The following is a 24670-nucleotide window of genomic DNA, read 5'->3' as shown; positions in this document are numbered from 1 at the left end:
TCGACCCGCTCTTTCGTTTGAGCCCAAAAAAACATTCATATCTTGTCTGACATCTCTGTTACAACCTCTGGTCATCAACTCTGGTTTTCAGTTGAAATTGGAATTGTTAATTTACACAATAATGGGATTGCATTGTCGATTTTTTCTTAACTCGCAAAAATCTTAAACCAATTTGCTATCAATTGGTGATAAAATTTTTTGGAAATAATGAAATAGAGGGGATAACGCCTTTTTTTTCAGAGGTGATTTTTCAAAAATTTATTTGAAAAAAAGTACTAACTAGCAAATGTTTTTTATTAGCTCGCAATTTTCTTCAAAACTACTTCAATGAGGAAAAAAATCAAAATTTGGAATATCTATACATGAGGGGCTAATTGATCGGATCCACAAATACAAACGGAATGGAAAAAAAATGACAAAGTGCCGCCACGAAAAAGAAATTAAAGCTCGACCCGAGTTCCAGTGATGTTTCGCCCCTCTCGTGAGATCGGTAATCGTCCCGGGCGTGACCCGTGTGTTCAGTCGATTGTAACGAAAATGAAGGTTCAACCATAATAATGCTCAACAGAGATCTTGGCTATCTCAAGATTCTTGAGAAGCGTGAGTGCAGTTTACCTTCACGCTTCTTGGGCTAGTAACTTATTTTGATCGCTCAAGTTGGATATTCCAGTGATGGAGGTAAAACTAGCGAATGTTTCGATTTAGAAGAATCTAAAGGTATACACTTGAGGAAAATTTTCTATTCACACCCTCCACGGTAACTTTGACCGTGGATAGACGGGACGTTTTCCCGTGGATTCAAGGTAATTTCCAAGTTACCGTAGAGTCTGTGAATAGACACTGTCCATATGATTGTTTGACCCCTGTGTCAGTTTAATTACATTTCACGTAATCAATTTGTTTTAGGGATAAATATCTTTGGTAGTACAAAGACGGATGACAAGATAGAGATCTGTAAGCTTTGGACTACCTCCCCCCCTGATCCCACACATTGCAATATGTGTAATGAAAATGGCAAGAATATACAGGGGGAATCCAAAGTAGAGAAAGGAAAGCCCCTCGGCGATAATGTGCATGTAACACACCCCACTCATCACGCGCCACTTGCTCCCTATACCAATGGGGTCCTCGATGCCCAAGTGCACCGCATAGCCCCTTTCAGTCCCTCCCGCTCTCTCACTCTCTCTCTCTTTTTCCCTGGCCACCCGCCCGCCCTACTTTTTTTTTCAAACCGAACCCTTTAGGAATCGCTACATATCCCTCGTCGACCAGTGAAGCCTCGTCAAACCTACTCGATTATGTTTATATTATGATATTAATAGAGGGATATAATGTGGAGGGCGCACGGTGCGGATACAGTCAACACACAAAGTTGGTCAGAGTCGTGGATCAGTTGGTATATTCGAGGGGGGGGATTTACTCGAGTGGTGAAACGATATTTCGATGTTTATGCACATCATGCACCTCATACTATAAATAAGAAAGTGAATAATTCTGAGGCGAATGAAGCATAAAGTTATCCGATAATTTATCAACTCATCAGTGGAGAATAAGAAGTGCACGTAGACTCGACTGTTTTAAAGGAAAATGTAGATGTGAGAGAAAAGATTTGGAAAGATTGGCCAGTTGACACGGGGGATCTACCGCAGCGGTACTGGGTTTTATGCCGAAGGGGGACCAATTGTGTGTTCTTTGGCTTCCGCTATAAATTATAACCTTACAAGACCAAGTGACCGATGAACATCTCCTTGGCCCACCGAGTCTATGATTTCTTGTGGAGGAAGCTCCTAAACGTTGGATTGAGAAGGGAGACATGGGAGAAGGTTGGAAGATCAACGAGTGGGCTGGGGGGTTCTACGAATACGGGAGTCCTGCAATACACGCTCGCCCACGAAATCTTCTCTCTTCACCGTTCTTCCTCCACTGGACCCGCATCTCGTTATATAAAATCATATAATTAGCACGTCGTTGCATTCAAACTTTTTATGGGGAGGACTGGCATATGGACATAACTCACGTTGAAATTTGAGGGAAAGATCTGAATATTTTTTCTAGAAAAATTAGTGGCTCAAATGAAGAGCAATTTATCCCCTTTTTAAAGATGTGTTTTCCCAAGTTCAAGTTATTCTGAGTATCCCAAATCAAGACATTAAGACATGGATTCTAGGCATTCTAGGTGTCTCACTCGAGGATCTTTTCACGCCGTCTCATTTCTTTCTCCAAATACTTTATTCATTTTATTCACCAATTGTTTAGAAAATAAGGATTAGACAATTTTTATGTCTTTCTGATCTTGCAATGACAGTGTAAAAATGTCCTGTCTATCAAACTTCTTATTTTGAGACATTGGAAATTTCAGGAAAATGAGATCTAAACAAAAAATAGTTATCGATCTTTTAATATTGAATGATTCACGTCCAAGTTTGTTCATTCTATATCAGTTATAGTCTTTATTTTTTACGGTCAATTGATTTATAATCATCGGGAATAAGTCGACTTGTTCCGTCCAAATGGACCGCTAACGAATGGTACAGTTGAATATCACTAAATAAATATTCGTTGATAGTTAACGAATGATTCACTTAAAAGGTGAAAGTCAACCAAGGCTGCTCAAATATGCATTTGTGAACTATTAACGACTGAACATTTGGTGGAACCGAATAGACCCTAGCCCTCAACCAAATCCATTTGTTAACACTAGTTTTTATAGTGTGTGTGTGTGTGGAATTCACAAAATAGTTTAGTGTACAACCCCACGCGAATATTTTCCCTCCTCTTGAATGGGTAGATATTCGTAGCCCCACGACCCCAGAGTGCTCCGCCCCCGCTCACTGTCGCGAATGGTGACGATGATGGGACACGTTTGCACGCGTGCAATATATACAAACGTGTGAAACAGAAACATGGCAAGCTAGTGAAGGAGACCGTGTTTCGATGCTAAGCTGAACGTAGACTCGCTCTTTGATCTTCTGTTTCCTATATATAAACACGTCGAGGGAGGAAGGGAGAGAGATAGCAGAAGAGTAATTCAGAAAGAAGGGTGCAGAGATGGTCTCAATATTCCAGACACTATCTCACCTACCTATGAGACCTTGCTGCATGAACTGTTTTTGGTTCAACTGCTGTGATTTTTTTTTAATTGCGCGATATTGATTTTTGCCTTTTTACTCTTGTGTAACATCTCTTGGATGCTGATTCGACACAGTTCTACAATTATGTGTGCTTCCATTCGCTGCATATGCCCTTCATGCAGTCCGCTCGGAAGTTCCCTCATCTCAGAACTATTATTAACTTTCATGTTCTAATCGAGTTAAGTAGTACACGCTTACGTTGGCTCCTCCATTGTTGATTGTTGTATTTCATTTAATGTAGGTCTTTCCACTCGTGCATGCATGGGCTCGTCTTTCAAGTCATACACCATGTCGTTTTTCATGTGATTCATGGCGAAAAAAAATGTTTTAGAAGTAACCAAAACACGTGAAAACCGGTCGCTGCCTCAGATGTTTTTGTTCTGCTCAGATTTTCCGCCACTTTCATTGATAGAAAGTTTCCGAATGGGCTATTTACGTAATAGAAGTGACAGTCGGAGTTTTAATAAACTCACTCGTTTATTAAAAAATTGCTTATATCTCGGAAACTAATGAGTTGAAACTCGAAAGAACTCAATTAATTAAATAGGGTTGAAAAAGTGGAGGATACCTCAACTTGATTCGTTACTGAGTTTCTCATCACTTGGCGAAATTGTCTACGAATAGATTTTGAGGTGTGTCATATGATGGAATGTCTCTCATTAAATAACACGAAATAACCACAGGCTACATTACAGTAAAGTTGAATCTCGGGAGAAAATCTGACCGCTACTTTTCGATTCTATGAAGTACGTGACTAGAGTTCGTGTTGACCACTTCTGATCACGTCTCAAACTTATTACGACCATCAGTTATATATATATATATATCTGAGAAATTCGTGGGAAATTCGTCTGTGATATATATTTTTTATATATTTTCCATAGGGGTAAATCTACCTAAATCTTTGGCTAATTTCAGCTTCATCATTGAGATATCATTTCAACCCTTCGTTCCTCATCATATATTGATACAATTGCTAGAGTGGATGATTGTTCTATCCAGGAATGCATTGAATATTTATACGTCAGACAGAGTGCCATATATTCAGGACAATAATACACCTACGTATGATTGTACGCATCAAGTTTCACCGCTGGTGACGATTAGCTCGCAATTAGGCTAGCATTGTGATGTTAATGCAGGAATATTCGAAGGGAGTGAGAATAAAAATGACGTACCGATGAGTGGGGTGCTTATAGTAGGGATAATGCTAGGGTGAACTCGTGTATGAGGGAACGATGTTATAATATTTCGACACTCGTACCCTAGGATTACTCACTCAATTGATAAATCATTTTGTAAGTGGCGCGGGGAAGCGATATTATAGTCATATTCAAGGGCCACGTCAATTTTCCCCTCTTATTAATGGTCAGTGGCCCATTCACGGATCTAAAAGTACTGCAGGCACCAGCTAAATGGTGAGATCACTTGCGGCTAGACAAATATTTCACTTTCCCACCAGTTGTTTGTATTTTTTTTAGTCACAAATGATTGTTTTTTTTTCCTTTTTCCGAGGAAGAATACGGAAAGAAGCTGACAGGTGCAGCAATTTAGTACAGCTGTCTGCTTTTTTTGCACTTGGTGAAATTAAATATGTTGATTATAAAATTTTATTGTAATTTCTTCCGATCGCGTTGCAACTAGATCTCCTGATCACGATTAAACAGTGCAGTTGGGTTTGTTGCATACATTTTTTTAATTGAATGAAACTTTAACATTTCGTCATCAATGGCAATTGAATATTTTTCAATTAAATTTACATATCAAGCAATAAAAAAAAATATGCAAAACCCCAATTATTAACGGTTTTAGGGAAAGTAATTGATAAAATGTGATAAATTATAGATATTCACGGAATGAAGCCTGACAGAGGTTGGAATCAATATCGCAGACGCGAAGGGCTCAATTCACTCGGGTTTTGTATATTACCCGTGGTGTGAAGGTTGAATGGATAGCGGTCGAATTGTGGCTAGTGCCGGTATGGAAGGGGATGCGGAAGCCAGGGGGTATAGACAACCACATGCGATTGATGGGGTGCAAATGGGGTCGACCGCGCCTCTTCTAACAGTCATATTACACGCGTGTCATATTTATTTAATGCACCATCATACTGCACCATCGCATCAGACTCATGGGCGCATTATACACGTTATTATTTCTGCTTATCGCTTTAAAACTCACCCCACCCTCGGAGTCTATTGTTGGTGGGCAAGTGTTGTAATACACCGTTTAGGCGCACACCGGTTTGCCTGAGTGGGCAGTCGAGTATGGGACTAGGGTGAACACGATACCTCTAAACCAGATTCTACTCTTTCTTTCGTCTCGATTCGACTAAACGGCCCCTTTACTCCAGTAACCACTAATTCCCTCGAGGCTTATACATGAATTGTTCATTAATGGCCTTGCAAAAAAAAGAGAGAAATAAAAAAAAATCTTCCCTTTCAGATGAAATCCCAATGGTCCAGGGTATGTAACAATTCGTATGAAATTTTCAATGATTGCTGTTTCCTGGAATTCTTCAATACCATAAAGAGGTAACTCACCTGAAACATAAAAATACGAAAAAAAATTATTGACATTTGTCTTTCCAATCATGTTCACTGCTTCGAGAAGAAGAAGAAGAAGCAGCAGAAGAAGGAGAAGAAGACGAGGAGGAGAGAGATGAAATAAGAAAATTTTGATGAAAGGGAATGCGGAGTGTGTGTCATATTTTATCACAGTCATTATAATACCTCGTCTGCACGAAGAGCGAGGCTCTTTAGCGAAGCAAGGTATACGATGTGACGAGGAGAGTAAAAGACCCCATTACCTGATATAATAAAATTCACCGAAAAAGCCGGTTCCCGGAGGGAATCCTACCATGCGTTAGTCTCCATTGGCGTAGAATCATGATTTTTTCACTCGAGCAAATAAGAGAAGAGTAAAAAACGGAAGTTTACTTTTTCAAGCATGCACAGGCTCATCAATAGTATTTTCTTTGTGAGACGTCTGTGCGAGACAGAAAAAGCTGACGAGCTCCTTACCTCTTGGCATTGAAATAAAATGTTTCCACTTTTCTAACTACCTAGTATCGCATGATAACAAGTGCCAGAGTGTAAGTAGGCAGGCACCGAGAGATTGGATTATTGTTCATAAATTAAAAACATAAAAGCGTCGCAAATACCGGTCTCTTTGATCCTCCGAGATAGTCTTATTTGTATACTTAGTATTTACAAGACACACTTTGATGGTGTATGAAAGAGAAGCATATACGCGATATCAATCATACACGGAACTGCTAAATTGAGGTGACTGTGGAGAATTGGGTAAATATTCTAGCATAAAATGCTCTTTAGATTTCACCTTGTTCAGTTTTACAGGTATTCAAGGGGATTTTCAATGGTATTTTGTATTTTCATCACGTTACCATTCCGTGTATCGGAATACTCATGTTTGTGAATTAGAATGAATTCTATACTGAGAACGATCAACGTGACGCGTGTAAATTGACCTGAAAGCAATACTCTTGACGTATTGTTTTTTTTTCTCTCTCTCTCTCGCTCTCTCTATAGATATGTATATATGTGCATTGTGCTACACAGAATGATGAACCACATGACTGAATGAAGTGAAAGAAAAATTGTGCATAGAGAATCGAACACACAATAAATTACCAGAAACGAATTCTTATTGTCCAATTATCGATGAGAAACCACCGGTGGTCGCGTCTGAATCCTAGGTCGTTAGGGTAGTTAACGAGTTGGTGGCACGTGACAACGCACGGCCGGCTGCTGTATATGCGCGCCTGAGATGATTTTGCCTTGCGGGCAATGCATGGGCGACGCGAACGTGCAAGGAAAGAAAAACAGGAAAGTTTATATGGATGAGTACCACTGAACGGAGCGGCACGTCCGGTGGGGACCGGCGCGCGGGTCCGCGTGGCTTTACGTCCAAAGGGGGGCCGTCGGCAGACAGACGTACAGGGCCGTGCTGAGATTTCTCTGGTTCCCCATGCTAACTTCAATTTCCAAGGAGCCATACAGTACATCCATTTGTCCACATCCCAACGAGGCAATGCACCATCGCTCCACCTCTTTTATTTTGCTTTGATTTTCTCGCACAATTGTTGGGGAGGCGCTAATATACGATGAGTTATTTAAAATATAACATATGCCGTTACTGTTTGTTGGACAAGCCTGATAGATCATGTCTCGCCGTGGTAACAAGGACGGCAGCGTCGTCAGCACCGCTCAACACCCACTACAAATGCTCCCGGTCTCTTGTCCTTTTCCTTCGCAAATTCGCTTCATCCCGTTTCCACCGACTCCTCGCCTTGTCTTTCCCTCCATATACAATGTTGCCGTATTGCAAAACATAAATCCCCCGTGATATTAACTCTACTCAGGGTTATAGATGAGACTGGAAACGTATAAATTTTGTTGCAAATTTGCATTTTATTTTTGCACATGATGGCATTGATCGTAGAAATGTTGTGTTGTGCAAATATGCCGCTGAACTATAAGAATCATGCCCTCCACAATAAACGATTAATGGCGCCACTTGACCAAATTTATCACCGATATCCTGTTTGAGCCACCGTGACTATTTCAACAATTGTCACGCCTCGTTGCTAAACAAAAAGGGAAAAAGGGAACAACGATTTGTATGATCGCGTGACGTCGTATTTCACACGTGATGAGCAGGCTTGGGGCTACAAATTGAGAGCAAGGCCGGGGCTGAATTGGTGATTAAAGACCTAATATTAATGACGAGAAATGGCCCACTTGAGGAGGAGGATTTTTCAGGTTATTCCCCAGTCACCATTTTTGAATGACAAGTATCTGGAACGGGCTCGAGTTGGCGGGGTATAATTGGCCAATCGATTGTCAGAGCATTCGCTGTACTTCTCCCCCTGGGAAATCCAAGAGAACTCTGGAGTCTATGCATCCCCTTTTCTCGAGTGGTCGAGGGCTCGACTTCTTTTCTCAATGGCCAGACCCGAGTACCAGGGGGTGGAATCATGGTAGACGGCAATGGCGTATAATGGTAAGGGTTGTGTCCAAGCTCGCGTTAGCAAACTCTCTCCTCGTCGTTGAATAGCGAAAATAAAAAACAAGGAGAGAATAAAACACTGGTGGGTAAGCTAGACGATTGTCACCGGAGAAGAGAGAAAAAAAAAACGAGGAAAAATACGAAAAATGGGAATACTAGACAGTGCATTCAAATGATCGCTGTGTCTGCTATTTATTTATTTATTTTTTGATTGAAATAAAGATTGAATTCTTGGATAGACTCTCTGTCATTATTTATCGAGCCAACGAATATTTATACGTAAATTGTGTAAACATCGGAATAAATTTCATTGGAGGAGGAGAAAAGTATGCGAAATTTCGCATCTTCTCTTTATCGTATACCCCATCATTCACGTGAAATTCAATATGTTACAGGTTTCGTGGTACCTGGCACACCTAGTTTACAGCGTTATTTCCAATTATTTACTTGGTATAAATGAACGAAATGGACGAGTCATTATTAATAAATACTATTGCGATTAATTTCTTTGTGTTGACTTTTTTTCATTTTGCTTTGTGAGGGTAAAAAAAATGGACAGAGGTCAAATAAAATAGTGGGGATGGTGTGGTGGGTTATACCTTGGTATACCTGAACGCCTCAGAGTCCCTTGGCCTTCGCCTTTGAACGAGAGACGAGAAAGTATTGGGGAGAGAGAAAAAGGTGGGAAGTGCGCGGTCACGGGGGAGTAAAACTGACTGGACCGAAAGACGGGGAATCGAGTTTTGACCCTCTCCGCTAACGGGACCCTTTCTTCACTTCTTTCATCCATAACATCCACGAATCGGTTCGTGTACCAAATAATAGTGATTCAACATTGGAGAGGGCCCTCTCGTTTCAACGCATCACATGGAAACAAGACACCTCAACTCCATGCTCGTCCAATTACGCAATGGGAATGTACAAAAGGAACCTTGTACAGACTAAATAACTCCAAAGGAAAATGAACAACGACAATAAATAAGAAAAAAAATGTCAATTTAAATAGTGCAGATTTTTTTTTTTAAGGACAAGACGAACAATTGTATTTGCAATCGTCGCTAGACACAACCAAACCCTAGGTATTAGCATTGAGGCGAGGCTGTGCACGCGGGGCGTGGCGTGTAAAATGCAATTACGTGAAAGCGTGCCCGACGAGATAACCTACGCGAGGACAGTAATACAAGAATGTTTTTGTGATTTGAAACCTGACCAAAATGCCTCCTTTCATACCTCATCAAAATTCACGGAATTGTGGGAGTCTAAACATAAGTAGAGTCAGATCTCGGAGCCGTTGCCATTTTTATCGCAAATCGCCAAAAGTTGTATTAAAGGGCGGGCGGCAATGTTAATCCGCCGAGGTTTCCGCATTAAAACTCGAGAATACTTTCACAAAGCCATGAAATACGGGGCAAAAAGATTAAACAAATTTAATGGAGGCAAAGAAATGATCATAAACGTATGTGAATTGTGTTGTAATGGCATTGTAACGAGTATAATGGAGACTATAATGTAGGCATTCTGCAATATGTTGACGTTGTGAAAAAGTGCGTGGTCCCTCCGTAGTTGCTCCCGAACATTTGTGTGTCTGCTTTATCGACTGTGCTCTCTCCCTATATTAAACGCGTATAGAGTTTCTTCTTCTCCCTGGCCTTGCTGTGTATTCCACATGCTTTTTTTCTCTCTTTTCTTCAACTTTTGTATTTTTTATTTTATATTTGTTTCGGCTCAAGAAATGTGTAGCCTTGGATCGTTTCTTTTTCATGCAAATGAGAAATCGAATGATTCTCTTTTTCCCGGGTAGATTCCAAGAAAGATCCAATGGGTAGGACTGCTTTCACTCGATTCAACCACACATAAACGTTATTCACTTGAAAAGCGTTTGGCTGAGGTCATCGGACATTCTTCATGTGTTTCGAGACAATTTAACAGTAACATTGACATAATGAAAATTCAATGGATTTATAACCTGACTGATTACCGAGGGAGTTTAAAAGCAAGAACTCTCCATGTCCTCAGTAATATGGATTTAATTTGGGCCATTATCAAGCTATCATAGAGGCAACATTAATGGGCCCCAGCGCTGGAGGCTTTGCATATACATATACGATCTTTACGATATAATGTTGGAGAAAAGTGCGCCAAGGGAGACACATCGGACGCATGGTATCACACGCAGTACTGAGCAGACTGAGCTACCAAAGTTACAAGAGGATAAAAGGATGCTCTTTTCGCATGCCTCGGGCTTTTACCGTCCCGAGTGCGACGGTCGAGTTGAGTGCGAGCGAAGAGCGCCGCACGCATTATCTAAATGCGCGACACTCTCGTGCTCATCCGCACTACCCACCATCGGCCCTCTTTTTCTTCCCCTTGTCTCTTGCACTCTCTTCATGGTCCATCATTTTTTTTCCTCTCGTGCTCGTTTCATTTTTTATTTACTTATTTTTTCTTCCTTGCACTGTCGAGTCGACCAATCCACATGGCATCTTACGGGATAAGTACATGGGTTCCAAGTGGTCATCTTCATACTTTGATTCTTACAATTCTCTTATTGATAATCCCTGCGAATAACTCTCAATTCTATCTCGCAAGCACTTGTTGAAACATGTGAAAAAAAAAAGAATGATTCACATTCATTTGGTTTTCTTCGGTCAATTAAATTTCCCAGCATTTATTCTCATTGTTGCCATTCAACTTGATCTGCTTCACGTGTCTGCTAACAAGAATTTAGTATTTGAGATGAATTATAAAAAAAGGTCTGGGGCTGAACCGGATGTTTGACTTGACTAATCCCCAGCTCCAATTAACATTTCAGGCAGTCCATGCTTTATACATTTCTCACTTGGAATGAATTTTCACAGTATTTAATTTACCATTACAGCAGGAGTGCATGAAAATAATGCGAAAAAATCGATGATATCAAAGGATTCGTTATTGTGAATTAATGAAAATTCATCCCCGCAATTTCTTTGCCGATTACATTTCAATATCCTGCATAGACCGCATAAATGATTAGTCACAAGGGGATTTTTATATCGAAGAAAGGAGTGATACAAGGAGAGGCTCCAATAAGGATTACCTTACGAGTGTATGAGTTATGTATGAGGCATCATAGAGGAGAATTTGTTGCGCATTTTACATCAGTTGATGATTACCTGTGAAAAGCAAAATTCCACTCTAAAATATCCAACTAGAAAATTTCTAAATTGAGAATATATTAACCGAGAAATTAGCATTCTCTTATTTCTTCCTCCCTCGAGTTCTCTGGGGAGTTTTTTCAGCAAGGCGTTAGTCGATGAGCAAGCAGCCCCAGAGTTGCGAAGAGAATGCGCGAATTACAACCTTTTCCTTTTCTCTCTTTCTCCCTCTTTTTTTTCATTCTGTTCCTGTTCTTTTCTGTCTGGGCTTCTTGGGAGAACATCCAGTGAAAGCATGAGCCAAACGGATCATTGGTTGCATCCGGTCCATGCATTCTCGAGCAACGATCGATCATAATTCCAAGTAACGAGTTGTTCAACTTATTTATGATGTTTAGAAATTTCCTTGAGATCGGATTATCGAGAGCATGGAAGGCAATTAAATATGATTACAATTATGTTTCTTCTCTGGGGGGGTAATATCTGCTTTTGTTGAAATGAAGGGCCATTAGCAATTACATCTCAGAGCATTCCCATACGAGACAAGTTGAATGAGTGATAAGTGGAATCATCATCACTCGATAACAAACCAACATTCCGTGCTTGAAAAAGCCGGAAGGTCAAAAACATACGGGCAAGAAGCCACGGATTATTACAGTCAAATTTGAAATTCCAACTGTATCAGAGGATAGATTATCACCGAACCTCATCAAGGAAAACTGAAAAAGGGAAAGATAGAACGAACGGCCGTGCTATAATCGTTCTAATGAGAGAAGAAGAGGAATAAGGAGAGGAGGAGGAGGAGGAGGAGGAGAGCCAAGGGTACAAGGATGCAAATAAACGGTAGAGGCGCCGATGTTTTTAAGTCGGCTAGTAAACGCGAAGAACGAGGCGTGTTTCACTGATGGTTAGCGTGAAATATTTGGTGCTGCGTGCCAGAGGTATGGCAACGCCGCGCGTCCTATTGCGTCCAAGTAACCCGAGTATTAGTTCATACACTAGGGGTCGAAAGGTATGGGGACCTCCTTTTCATTTTGTACGTACGCACAGGCAAACATTGCGACTATTCTCCACTCATTATCATCTTTTTTGTTTCTCGCCCCACTTGATATGGAAGAAAAAAACCATTCACGAGTAATCTAATTGAATTCTTTCGAGATAAGAATAATTAAAATTTAACAAAATAAATGTAGACGATGTATCCCAGTCTGCCGGATACGTCGCTCGTCAAGATTGATAGCGCAATATTTGGAATGTCCCACACACAGCAGACATGATCTCCGGTGTGTGGCGATTTAAATGACAGCCCGTCTAGTCGTGTGCGATGTCATTGATAAAACTGTTGTGCCCCTTAGGAGAGACAATAACCAGAATTTTTATCATTACAAAGTTAAATGTAAACATAGGGAGAAAAATGGCATTTTAAATTGTCCACGAGTCAACAAATTGCACAGAGCCAGATGCCGTTAAAGGAGCGAAAGCGGCAAAAATTGGATTCTGTGTTCCTGACGCAAAGGCATATATGTTGAAGCACTTCTGCTCGGTTCGGACCGAGAAGTGATTCGAGCAACCGCGCGCCATTCTACACCGCACACACCACGTCAACGTCGTGCGGCAGGAATTAACGTGGTGGCGGTGACCGATAAAGCCGCTCGTTATATACCACACTCGGCTTCCCGCGCGCGCAATCGTAAAGTTCAGACAAGAGTCTCTGAGCAATGCGATCATACCCATATCACGGATGCGTTGCATACGATTATAGTATTGTCCATTATTTAATTTATTGGCTGAGAGAAATTTCCAATGTCTTAAAATGTATTAAATACAATTTGTGAGACATTAAAATTGATTTAAATTGCGGTGGTGGGATGGCGGCGATGGGGGGAGAATATGACAGGTGGGCTTCTGTCACCTTCATTCTGTGTGCTAAAAGAATTACAGTGATTATGTCGCCGATAATCAATGGAATGGCCAGTATATAAAGGAGTGTCTCATAATACAGTTCTTCAAAGCGACTGGCGATTAATTCCAACGGATCCAATTATAAGCGATATCCATTACATATCCCCGAGTCAAGTGTCAATATTCTTGAGAACTAATTCCGCCATCAATTTGGTGAATAATTTTATCTAGAGTGCTCGTATTAAAATTAATTCAATGGTTCACCAGCTTTTGAATATTAGAATTGGAAAAATGTCAGACAGTTTTTTTAATTCATCTCAAATTGCTGATGTGAAAATACAATGATGCATGGCTCCAGCCAAATTTAACCACTGAATAAATCCGATTAAATGTTCAGTCTATTCATCATATTTCAAATGCACATATTTAACGAAATGAGCAAAATGAATGGAATGAAATGGATCACACACATGGCAGTCACATTTCGAATAAAGAACAATGAGTGAACGTTCAAGCGTATTAACACCTCGACAAAATGAAATAAAAATATAAAATGAAGGAAAACATTTATATCACTGTGATGAGTGAAAAAAAAAATATGAAAAACCGGAGAACATGAAACAGGGGAGTTTTTCCCCAATCCCGAACAGGTATCTATATCTTGTTCGCATATGAGAAGCCGTGCTTGTTCTGTGTGTACATTATCCTCACCAAGGATGGTTTTGTCATGTGAAAAACGAAGCGCGAAGCCGTTGGTCCGTTGAACATATCAAAGAGATGACTGTTGTGAGAACTGCCGACTGCATCATACCAAAAGACTAGCCGCTAACACTCTATTGCAGTACAGTTTAGACTGGATGGGTTTTCTGTCTCTCCAGAATTTTAACAATAGCTGCCTTGTTTTCTCGTCACCTATTCCATTTGCGATGATTAACACTTGTTTAAAATGTCCCTAAATCCACTGTTATACAGGGTAATAATTCATCTGTGACAACAACTAACATTAGAGAATCTCAATGAAAATTATTCACTCTTTCGATAGAGGAATCCTCGTAATGTCAGACCTACAGCTCTCGGCTTTCTGTTGAGAAACTGTAATTACGTAATTAGTCATGGCAATTACTAAAGTTTTAATTGCCTTGCGGTGTCAAAGTCAGTCGCAACGTATAATAAAATAATAATTCAATGGGACTGAGGAGTCCCTCTACTGGTATGCCTGATACCATTTTGTATTGTTTACAATACTAATTTTCCTGACAATCAAATCAAATATGCAGTGATATTTGATTTTAATTCTTGCTGAAAGAATTGTATTTTCGTTGAAATATTGAAAATGAAGAAAAAGCACACTGGCCAAGTGACAAATGGGTGAATTAAAAATGCAGCAGAATAAATATTTAAATAGCAGGGCCAAAATAAATTGAGCGCAGCAAAGAGAATGGAAGAGGGGTAGAGAGATGAGGCCGCCTCTGCGTGGTGCACGCAAACTTTTACACAACCCCATCTTATATTTGTCATGCACCAACCCCTTGACAGAGTTCTCTGTCACCAATTCACTTCCACGCCGTTAATTAAGGGGTTGAAACTGTGCGCCATGCCGTCATCGACTTGGCCGTCGTGTCACGCTCGGCACGCGGTTTCTCTTCACTCTTACTTCTGTGTATTATACGATATCTGTGAAGAAAATGCACTGGTAGCCATTGCAGTTGTATGAGAAAAGGGCTCATCAGTTGCAACTATGCGGCTAGCATAATCTGTGAGGAAGATTCAATTACTCGGTTTGTCTCTGCGCATTTCTTCGCCATTCTCGGATCTACTGGGCATTGGCATTAACAACAGACCATAGCTTCAACATTCACGTGGAACGCCCTCTGAGGGAGATTCACCGCTGTACCTATACTTACACCAGCGACACATTAAAATCAATTGATGTCCGCGGAATGGTTTATCGATCGCAAGAAATCTTTGCTACATCTTTTAGATTTTTGCTTCCAATTATCTGGAAGTGGGACTACTGTAATATCTATCGCAGATATGGATCGAATAATTCAGAAAAAGTGTGACTTGCTAATGAAATGCTAATAAAAAAAATTGTCGGCAGAATAGCCATCAGGAGTTTTTAACATCATCTTTTCTTCCCTGACTTCAATCGTGATTGCAGCGGCGTTTCGTTTACCTCCTTCCCCCAAAGGGATATAAGACGTTAAACTTGTTTCGTGCTCCCTTCAATTTATATTTCTTCAGTCCTCCTTGAGATTCGAGTAACTCACCAGTCCTTTTGTTTGTAAGTGAAAATACAACAAATAAGTCAGTTAAGTCAGGTCTTCACTCCTCAAGCCCCATTGTTTTTCCATCCAGTTCAATTCTTGAGGCATTCCGGGAATCATTCGTCATGGCCACTCATTAGTTTTTGCTTCGGGTGTCACAATATTTTCTCCTCAACAGATCTTCATTTTTTTTGTTTGTACTTTTTTTCAAAAATATTTTCTTCTCCTTCAAATGTGCCGATACAGTGAGAAGGTATGTTCTTCACTTGTTTCGTTTACAGACCGTTTAATACTCAAAGATGTCAGGTACTGATCCAATCATCAATTTTTTTTTCTTCATTCCCCCATAATCCCCATGAACAGGTTGGGGTATACCTGCGTCTATTTGGGCGTTACGTCTAGAGGGGGGGACGCAGCAGTTTAAACATAAATAATGTTGCTTTATGCCGGAGGAAAAATATAATCTGGTCGTATAAAATACTTTGGTAAGGTACATCTCATGAAAAATGATCGAGTAGGAGGACAGCAAGTGTGAAGAGCCTCATTTTTCCCATATATATTATCGAAAAAACATCGATTGTCAGGTGATGTTATGCGTTACCTCCCCTGGAAACACTTTAACGAGACCCCGAAATGTTGAGTTATGCACCGAAGACGTGGTGAAGGAGGAGGATGGAAGCGAGAGTAAAAGGAGAAACGAGAGGCCCGGTTTCCGAAGGCAAGGTGGCCGCCGATTCACAGCGAGTGACCGATGCCTCTTCTTCGTTGTGTTGCCCCCCCTCTACTCTACTCTACTCTACTCCACTCTACTCTACCATGCCGCTTTCCAGACACATCACTTTTGTATTCTCGACGCTCGTTGCTTAGTTCTGGGCATTCTTCAATGTTCACGGGAGCCTCCCTCGGCGTTTATTCTGGCTCATTTATCCCTCGACGAATATCGTATGCGGCCAGAGAGCCCCTCTTTTTGCCATTTCGTACCTCTTCAACGCTTCTATTTTGCCTGTATTTTTACCAAATGCCCTGTTTGCTGTGCCCTGTACAGGTGTCAAGCAAAAAAAAAACCCCATTGGCCCACAGTGTAATCCCCTCTTGGATCCTCTTTCACGCTTCGTGTCACACCATTTTTTTCTTCTACTATTTTCGTTTCTTCGAAACCAACAATTCAATAAACTTGAGATTCTTCTTCTGGAAAGGTCAGTCACAAAAAATTGTGAAGAATACTGCTGTTACGATGATTTCTTCTCAGTTTGTTGAATGGATTCAATATTCACAGCTCAATAACAAATTTGTGCATTTGATGGAAAAAAAATAATCTCATTTCCCTGGAAATGCAGAGAATCATTGACATTAGAAAACCATTTTAAAGTGGCCATTCTGCCCCACTCAGAAGGCTATTATAAATAGTGGTGTGTCTGCAGAGTACGAGGGCAGGAGATTGCAGCGAGTAATGAGACAGATAAATGAGACTCAGTGAGTAGTTGGCGAGGAACTCGGGTAAAAACCGATGCAAGATCTATTGGACAAGCATGACACATGAGATTGGTGCAAACGTTGAAAACAATTGAAGGTTTATTCCCAATGGACGACTGAGTGAATCCGTTGTTATGCCACCTAAACTCGTCAATTGAAAATGTCAGCGTGAGACTTGGCCATATTGCATGGACATCTCACGCGACCATTACCCAAAACCCACGCGGGCCATTATCCTTGGCAACTAGAAAATCCTGTGGTTCGTTTCAGGGACTGAGAGAAGAGAGAAGAACCGACATTCCCCTGGAGTTGTATCGCCGCTGAAATTGCGGTTCCCTGTGGTTCTCGGTGATTCTTAACGCTTTTATTTTTCCTTCTTTTCACGGCTCCCCAGCGATAAACGATAGGCAAAATGTTGAGTGAGACAATGGTGAAGGTATGGCGAAGGTATTCGATGAACAATAGACGAATGACAAATCCATTGCCATATAAATGCACAGTTAAATTCAAGACTAGTGAGGAAATTCAATATCAATTATGTACTGTTGAAATAAATTAAACGTCTAGTGCACCGTAATACAGGTTTACACTATTTGTATTCGCCAGGAGAAGGAGTCCGCGAAAGAGTCCGTGTCGACGCTCCCACGCGGCTATAGGATCGGTGAACAATTAGTGGTACATATACCACCAAGAAAATAAATGTCAAACACTGAAATAGGCATGTATCGCACACGGACATCAACAACCCACGCTTTTACTCTCTTTGATTGTTGTAGATTCACAAAAGGGAGGAACAATACCATTTTCTTTTTCTATATGTGTATTGAGCGAACCACTGAGAGCAGTAGAGTATAGTCTAACAAAAAAACGACAATAATTAAGTTCCTTTTGTTTTTTTTTTTCATTATATTCTCTGTTTATATATATATATAATGGACATCGTGGAAGAGGCGTTGGCCCCAGAGATATTCGTATGCAGTTGCCAAGAAGAGATATACGCGAGGAGTATGCGTAATCAGTCGTACAGTACACGTTTAGTTTTGTTGTTTGTTAGTTGGGAGGCAAATGCAACCAATAGAATTAGCAATGCAATCGATTGAGTGGAAATAAATATTCAGGGCTAAATTGAAAAATATAAATTGAGGTGATATTTGGAGAATACCAATGTGTGTGGAAGAAATTAAGGGGTGGGCCTGAATCTCACAGCGCCAAGACACGCTCGTTGTCGGAAATAACGACATAATAACGCGGTGGGAGATGAGTGCCGGAGGTAAATCCAAGACGACTCGCTGACCAGGATAAGAGCAAAGCAGGAGAGAGCGAGAGAGAAAGAAAAAATAAAAAATGAGCAAAAACGAGTCTGTTTGAGAGCAGTTGATGCTGGTATTTTGTTATTCTTTTCCTTCATTCTCCCTCATCAATATATGCTCTCACTGCACTACTACAATTTGGTAAAGAAGAAATATGTTATCTGGGCGATTTAATTTGACCTCTGTCTCCACGAAGACTCACTACTGGCAGTGTCAAGTTGATACTTTTGTCCAGTCTGTCTGTTAGTTTGTAGAATGGTTGAAAGAGTCCCTAATGGGCTCAGTGAAGCTCGCACCCGCACGAATATCACATGCACTAGCATCACGCTCTCTTTAACGCCAAATCGCCCCAATTTTGCCCACTATTTAGCGTTGCTATGCTTCACCGCAGCCAAATTACCTGGCTGTACAGACTCACATGCACATCAAATGCTTCTCACACACATGACTCAATTTTCCCTCGCCTGCACCACTGCGAAACATGTGTACGTATATTTGGGGCTACATTTATATGTATGGTTATATTGTACGTGTATATCCGTCATAGTGGAAATCATACTGTCTCACTTTAGTTACGCGGTCCTCTAGCGAATCTACCGGAAAATTTGATTGATCACCCGACGGAGCAGAGACCTCTTGATTTTATCACTCTATGGTCATCTATCCCTATCAACGCTTTCGCGTGTGCGTAAATGCGTGTTTTTCCAAGCTTTTTTACCTTTTTTTTATCTGCAGCGCTTTTTTTCTGTATAGGTTTTCGACCTCTTGATGCCATTTTTTCTCATTTGTCGTGCGGTTTTATATTAACACTGTGACACTTGGTTATCAACGCGATTCCTGAATGTTCGAATTACTCTTGATAAAATTATAAAATCGCCAAATTCGAATTTTTTAGCCGGCTGAACGTTGATTCCAACTATTTAAGCGCCGGGCTAGTCAGAACTGTCAAAAGTATGTGGAAAAAATGAAAACTACGAAACCGTTTTTTTTGGCCCCAGCCAAAGGGTCAGATTTTCGCGTTTTCCGGGGCAAGTGGATTTTCGCCAAAATCCATTTTTTTAGCCGGGTGAACGTTGATTCCAACTATTTAAGCGCCGGGCTAGTCAGAACTGTCAAAAGTATGTGGAAAAAGTGAAAACTGCGAAACCGTTTTTTTCGGCCCCAGCCAAAGGGTCAGATTTTCGCGTTTTCCGGGGCAAGTGAATTTTCGCCAAAATCGAATTTTTTAGCCGGGTGAACGTTGATTCCAACTATTTAAGCGCCGGGCTAGTCAGAACTGTCAAAAGTATGTGGAAAAAATGAAAAAAAAAAGTTTTTTCACCGGAGGCCAAAGTGTCGGATCTTGGATTTTATAAGGTACCAACAAATTGATGAGTTGTTAGTAGAAAATAGTAACACTATTCAGTAAATTGATGTAGTTGAAAAGAGAAAATTAAGAAAAAAAAAACTTTAGTAAATACCACTTACCATAGAGACAGGTATAGGTCCTCCGGCACCGTTCGGGTAGGGGTACGGCGAGACAAGGTAGCCCATGTTGAACGAGGAGGTGTGCGGCGTTGGGTCCACCTTTCCTGCTCGAACAAATAAGAAAGGCTCGTGTTTATCCAGCGATTATACGTTTCGTTCGTTTTCGTTTCAACATACCTCAGTGTTATATATATATATATATATATATATATATATATATATCATGTAGCGCGTTATACAATGAGAGAGAAGAATACAGCAGAAAAGAGGAGTCGAACCAATCCCAGTATAATATAAAATTTCGAGAAACTAACGCGAGACAAACACGCATATCATTTGTTCTCTTCTCTTTTTTTTTTGCTTCTCATTCAATTCCTCTTTAATCACTTTTGTTCAGAGAATCTACGCTCGTTTGATCAACACAACAGTTGACTATTATCGAATTAGTATCAATTACATTTCCTTCTAGAGTCTTTCCTTATAGATTTATCACTGTCGCAGTGTTCCACAGTAGGAGGGAATGGTAAAACGTTCATTATTCTGGCATTTAATTTTTGGAGCTTGTAAATGATAATTGAGCGAGTTGTGTAATAAATGTAAACGCGAGACACTGAAAGAAAGAAATTGAAATTTTATGGGTAGTTGACTAGTAATTTTCAGGAGAGTGACACGAAATAATTGAACTAAATTTTATAGCTTTCGTTGGTTGTTGCATAAAATTTTCACTTTTCAATGACAAAATTCCTCAAAAAGTAGGGAATGTTTCAGCCAAAATTTTGTTAACAGTGGACTGATGACATTTAGTGGGTTAAAAATTGTTAAATTGATTCGAGAAGCCATACGATGAAAACACACTGTGCGGTTAGTGAAATCAAACACCTTGCTTTCATCCAATAGTTATGTCCTCACAGCTTATCGCACGAGATGTAAATAATCTGATGTGTAACGCATAGTTGAGATATGGAGGGATTGGGCTCGATAACATCAACTCTTTAAATCAGGCCTTTATATTTCTCTCAAAATTAATGTGCGGATAAAAATCCGAGGTGTTTAGCTGTTTAATAATTCAGTCGATTTACCTCGGAAATAATCAAAAGTGTCGTAAGTCTTTTGGCGATTCGAAATTCCTGTTTATGCAAGGGGAATCCATAAAAGGAGTGTGAACAGTCTTGTTAGCTCACTTGAGATATTCATGCAATGTGGTTTTTTTGCGATCTTATAGTAGGAGAAATCCGGAAGTGTTATCTGGAAGGATATCAGGGTTGTACATGAGCCCTGAAGAGAAAATTAAGTTTAAAGTCAATGTTCGTGAAATTGTTGGCAAGAACATCCAAGTTTTCATAAGTAGATCCTTAATTTTCAGTTTAATTCAACAACAAAAGTTTCTTATATTTCCTCACAAAACTTTGCATTCGTCCCGAAATATTGTGGAATTTCATAAAATTGGAGAGAATCAACATTTTTTATCTGTGAATTCTCATTGGAATTTCACATTTAGAGGAGATAAAGACAACAAACACTTAGATAAGACGATTGCAGGTTAAAACCAACGACTTCCTCGTTAATTGTTGTTATGAAATATCGACGCCACTGTCGTTGAAAGTAAAATCACGGCAGTAAATGACTTGAAAATGTTGTGACAGTGTGACAATAATTATTAGAATTAAGAATTGATAAGTTCCTTTTCAAATAGGAATGAAAAGGGTATTCCACCACTTGTTTTAATTTTTCGAAGAATATGCTCATTTGAATTCTTCTAATTTTCACAACTTATTGAACTGAAATTACAATTTCCATTGAATTTCTTATGAAATTGGGTAAATTGTTGAAAAATATTTCAAATAATTTTCGAAACAGTCATTTTACCTGGGGTTTCTTCCAGAGTTTAAAAGAAGAATTAAAGACTTTTTCTCCATCTGCGTCATCATATAATAGCAACCAAACGGAAGAGAAGATAGACAGATACGAAAGACTGTAGAGGGAGTGGAGATTAGACCGAATTTTGTGTTAGGCACAAACACACAACTCAAGTGACGATAACAACAGTGGAAATAAAATGTGAATAGCCTTGTGATGGAAGAGATTTGAAATTTGGTTTCAGTCGTGATGCACAAGATTTTCTAATACGGGTGCGGATGAGTGCGAGTTGTTTCGTGGCACATGTGCGCGCCACACGCCTTGCACGTTCAAGTTTATTACTGACATGTAGAGACTCACATCCGTACATCTTCTCTGTTACTCACCATGATGTTCAGCCACTCCTCGCTTCTTAGCAATGCATACCATCCATCCGTCCGCCTCTCTTTCCACCCTCCCTTATCTTTCCGCAGCTTTAACTCTGTCGGTCTCAAAGTTGGCACTTTCTATTTCTCTGTTGGGACTTGGTCGAGTTACGGTTGTTTTCAATTTTCTGCCCATTATAAATTGCTAATTCTCACGTTTTAATAATGACATAACACTGGACTCCATTAGCGCCTAAGATACAGTCGCAATAACAATATTTTTTCCATTCGATGATCTGTGGCAACTGTGTTTCTTCACTCGTAATTTCTGATATTTATGAATTTATAAATTAGTGCAATAAGCTCATAAGTGGAAGAAAAGAAAAACGATAAACAGAAAGAAAGCAACTAGGCCCTTAATATCATTATGGGGACGAGGCTTGTGTGTACAGGCTTGTTGTCGGCTGGTAAATTACTATAATTGTGAAGTTCCGGTGATTTTCAGATTAGCTCTGGTCCATCAACGTATAACCTACCTAACCGATCTACCGACACCAGTAGAGCGAGTGAGAGAGAATTCTCAAATCTCAGACCTACGATGAGGGAGGGTCTAATTCTTCGTGGAAGCTCATCACATTGTGAGTCACAAAATTATAGTCTTGTTTCGAAAAAAAAAAAAAAAAAACAAATGGCATCCAATTTTTTCACTTTATGCACAAGACAATATTTTAGAAATTTCCCCATTGAAAACGCAGGAAAATTCCACCTGGAATGCGAGATTTATTGGACGGAATTCTCCCTGAATCCCCTTGGGGAGTAGTTTCATACGGAGCCACCATTTCCGAGATTGAAGAATTAATTTCAGACATAATACGTGTTCTGAATGTATGTTTTGGGTTTTCCCTCCCACGACCACTGTGTCCGAAGAGCGCATAAACTACAACAAAGTGAGAAAACGAACGATGTTTGAGTGGGATGAAAAGAATGAGGGGGTTTTTACGATGTTCTGCCGTTTTTCCTGGAGAGAGAAGAAGAGAAAAAAAATGTACGATGAAAAAAGGTCAAGGATTACTGCACCCTCATGGGACAGAACAACTGTACAGATTCCAAGCAAAGTCCCGAGTGAAGATAGAGATCCATACCATGGCCCTTGACCCTCTCTATGTCAACAGAAAATGCGTGCTTGTGTACGGTCTCATGGGTTTCGACACGGGGGGTCTGTCTCGTCTGGTCAGGTCCAGTCTGCTTTGGTGTGGTAGTTTCTCTCAAAAAGAAAAAGAAGAGAGAGAAGGAAAAATAAGGGGAAAACGAAGGGAAGAATTATTTAGTGTTTTCGCCCACCACTACAACTATATACACTTTTCGTGTGCTTTTGTGCAACAAGTGCAATACTCTAGCTGGCTATATTGCTTTTAGTCACGGAGTTTTTCCACGGTTGTACCTAAGGATGAAGGATCAACATTTGCACGACAAATGGCTGTTAAATTACAAGTTTTAGTTCACATTGTCAAGTCTTGTGGAGCAATGGAAAAGCACGAATTAGTGGCCCATAGACCGACTAAACAGTCATACCACGTATTATGGATTTTTCTTTTTTTTTTTTTTTTTTTGGCATATTCATTTTTCTCTGCAATATCCAACCGGCACGTTTATTATGAATTTTATCACGTGAGTTAAGGATCAAATTATTTTGGGTAGAATTTCTTAGTTAGCGAGGAATGAGAAGAAAGAAGAAAGAAACAAGGCAGTTCCCCAAGGTACTCGGTCGTCGTGCTGTACCTCTCGTGTAATAAGAGACGCCATGCGGACAATGGCTGGTTCGACCAAGGCTGCGAGCTGTTGTGGGGTATACCTCTTGGAACCAAACTGAGCTGAGAATTCTCTAAACGAATGAGTCAATTCGAAAAACTCAAAATGAGAAAATAAAAAAAATGATACGGTATTATTTACCGAGACGAGAGAAACAACAGAGTGTGCTGTATAGAGGGGAATGCGCGGGCGCGCGCGCGCGCCAATTTCAGCGATAGCGTTGAGATAACAAAACCATGAAAGATAAAGATGACTCGGTTGCGTGACAACAAACCAGGACACAGAGCAAGAAGAACGCTTGACAGATGAAAAAAACGACAGAGAGCACATTAATGCTGTTTTAATAAGCGGAAAATGGAGGAGAGAGCGAGCGAGGATAGTGAACAACAAACAAAATATCAACGCCCAAGTATTATTCCCGTATTCTCCATATTCAGTTGGTACCGTTTATACGCAAGATATTCCCATTTCATAGAGTAATGGAGGCTTTTCATTTGATTGAGAAAAATTCACTTGTGATTTCAAGTGCACACTTGCCACTAACGTCTGTGAACATGCTCACACATTTACTGGATCAAATAAAATTTTCAACATCATTCTCTTCAGAGATAAGCAATTCCTAAGAGCAACACCTAAATCGTATGTATACTGATAATTTGGAAAAGAGAGACAAATAAATGAGTGATGAACATCAGGAAAAAGAGCCAGAAGTATTTAGTACATGGCCTCGGAGGGCTTGCAATATTTTCCAGGAAGGAATAAACGAGCCGAAGAATTTCTCTTGTACGCACGCGTAGGCGATATTTCGGTCCAACGACCTTCTCTTTTCAGCTTCCCGCCCTTCCTGGATACACCCGACTTGAGTGAATTCTTAAGACTTTAAAACGTGTAAAGAAAAATAATAAGGAAAAATGTACACCTCGA

At 40.1% G+C, this 24670-nt stretch overlaps 1 protein-coding gene across 2 annotated transcripts in view; it reads right to left on the bottom strand.

Moving 5' to 3' along the window:
• The window catches only part of LOC107039091 (protein pangolin, isoforms A/H/I/S), an 81828-nt gene that overhangs the window by 49534 nt on the left and 7624 nt on the right, over positions 1–24670 (bottom strand). For both annotated transcript variants that reach the window (XM_015258547.1, XM_015258549.1), the window contains exon 3: positions 19716–19819. In XM_015258547.1, coding sequence (XP_015114033.1) covers positions 19716–19819 — 104 coding nt within the window. The remainder of the gene's footprint in view (positions 1–19715; positions 19820–24670) is intronic.

Source organism: Diachasma alloeum, unplaced genomic scaffold (assembly GCF_001412515.2).
Source record: "Diachasma alloeum isolate Michigan unplaced genomic scaffold, Dall2.0 Dall_scaffold_00291, whole genome shotgun sequence".
Taxonomy (NCBI): Eukaryota; Metazoa; Arthropoda; class Insecta; order Hymenoptera; family Braconidae; genus Diachasma; species Diachasma alloeum.
This window is presented reverse-complemented; position numbering and strand designations above follow the sequence as displayed.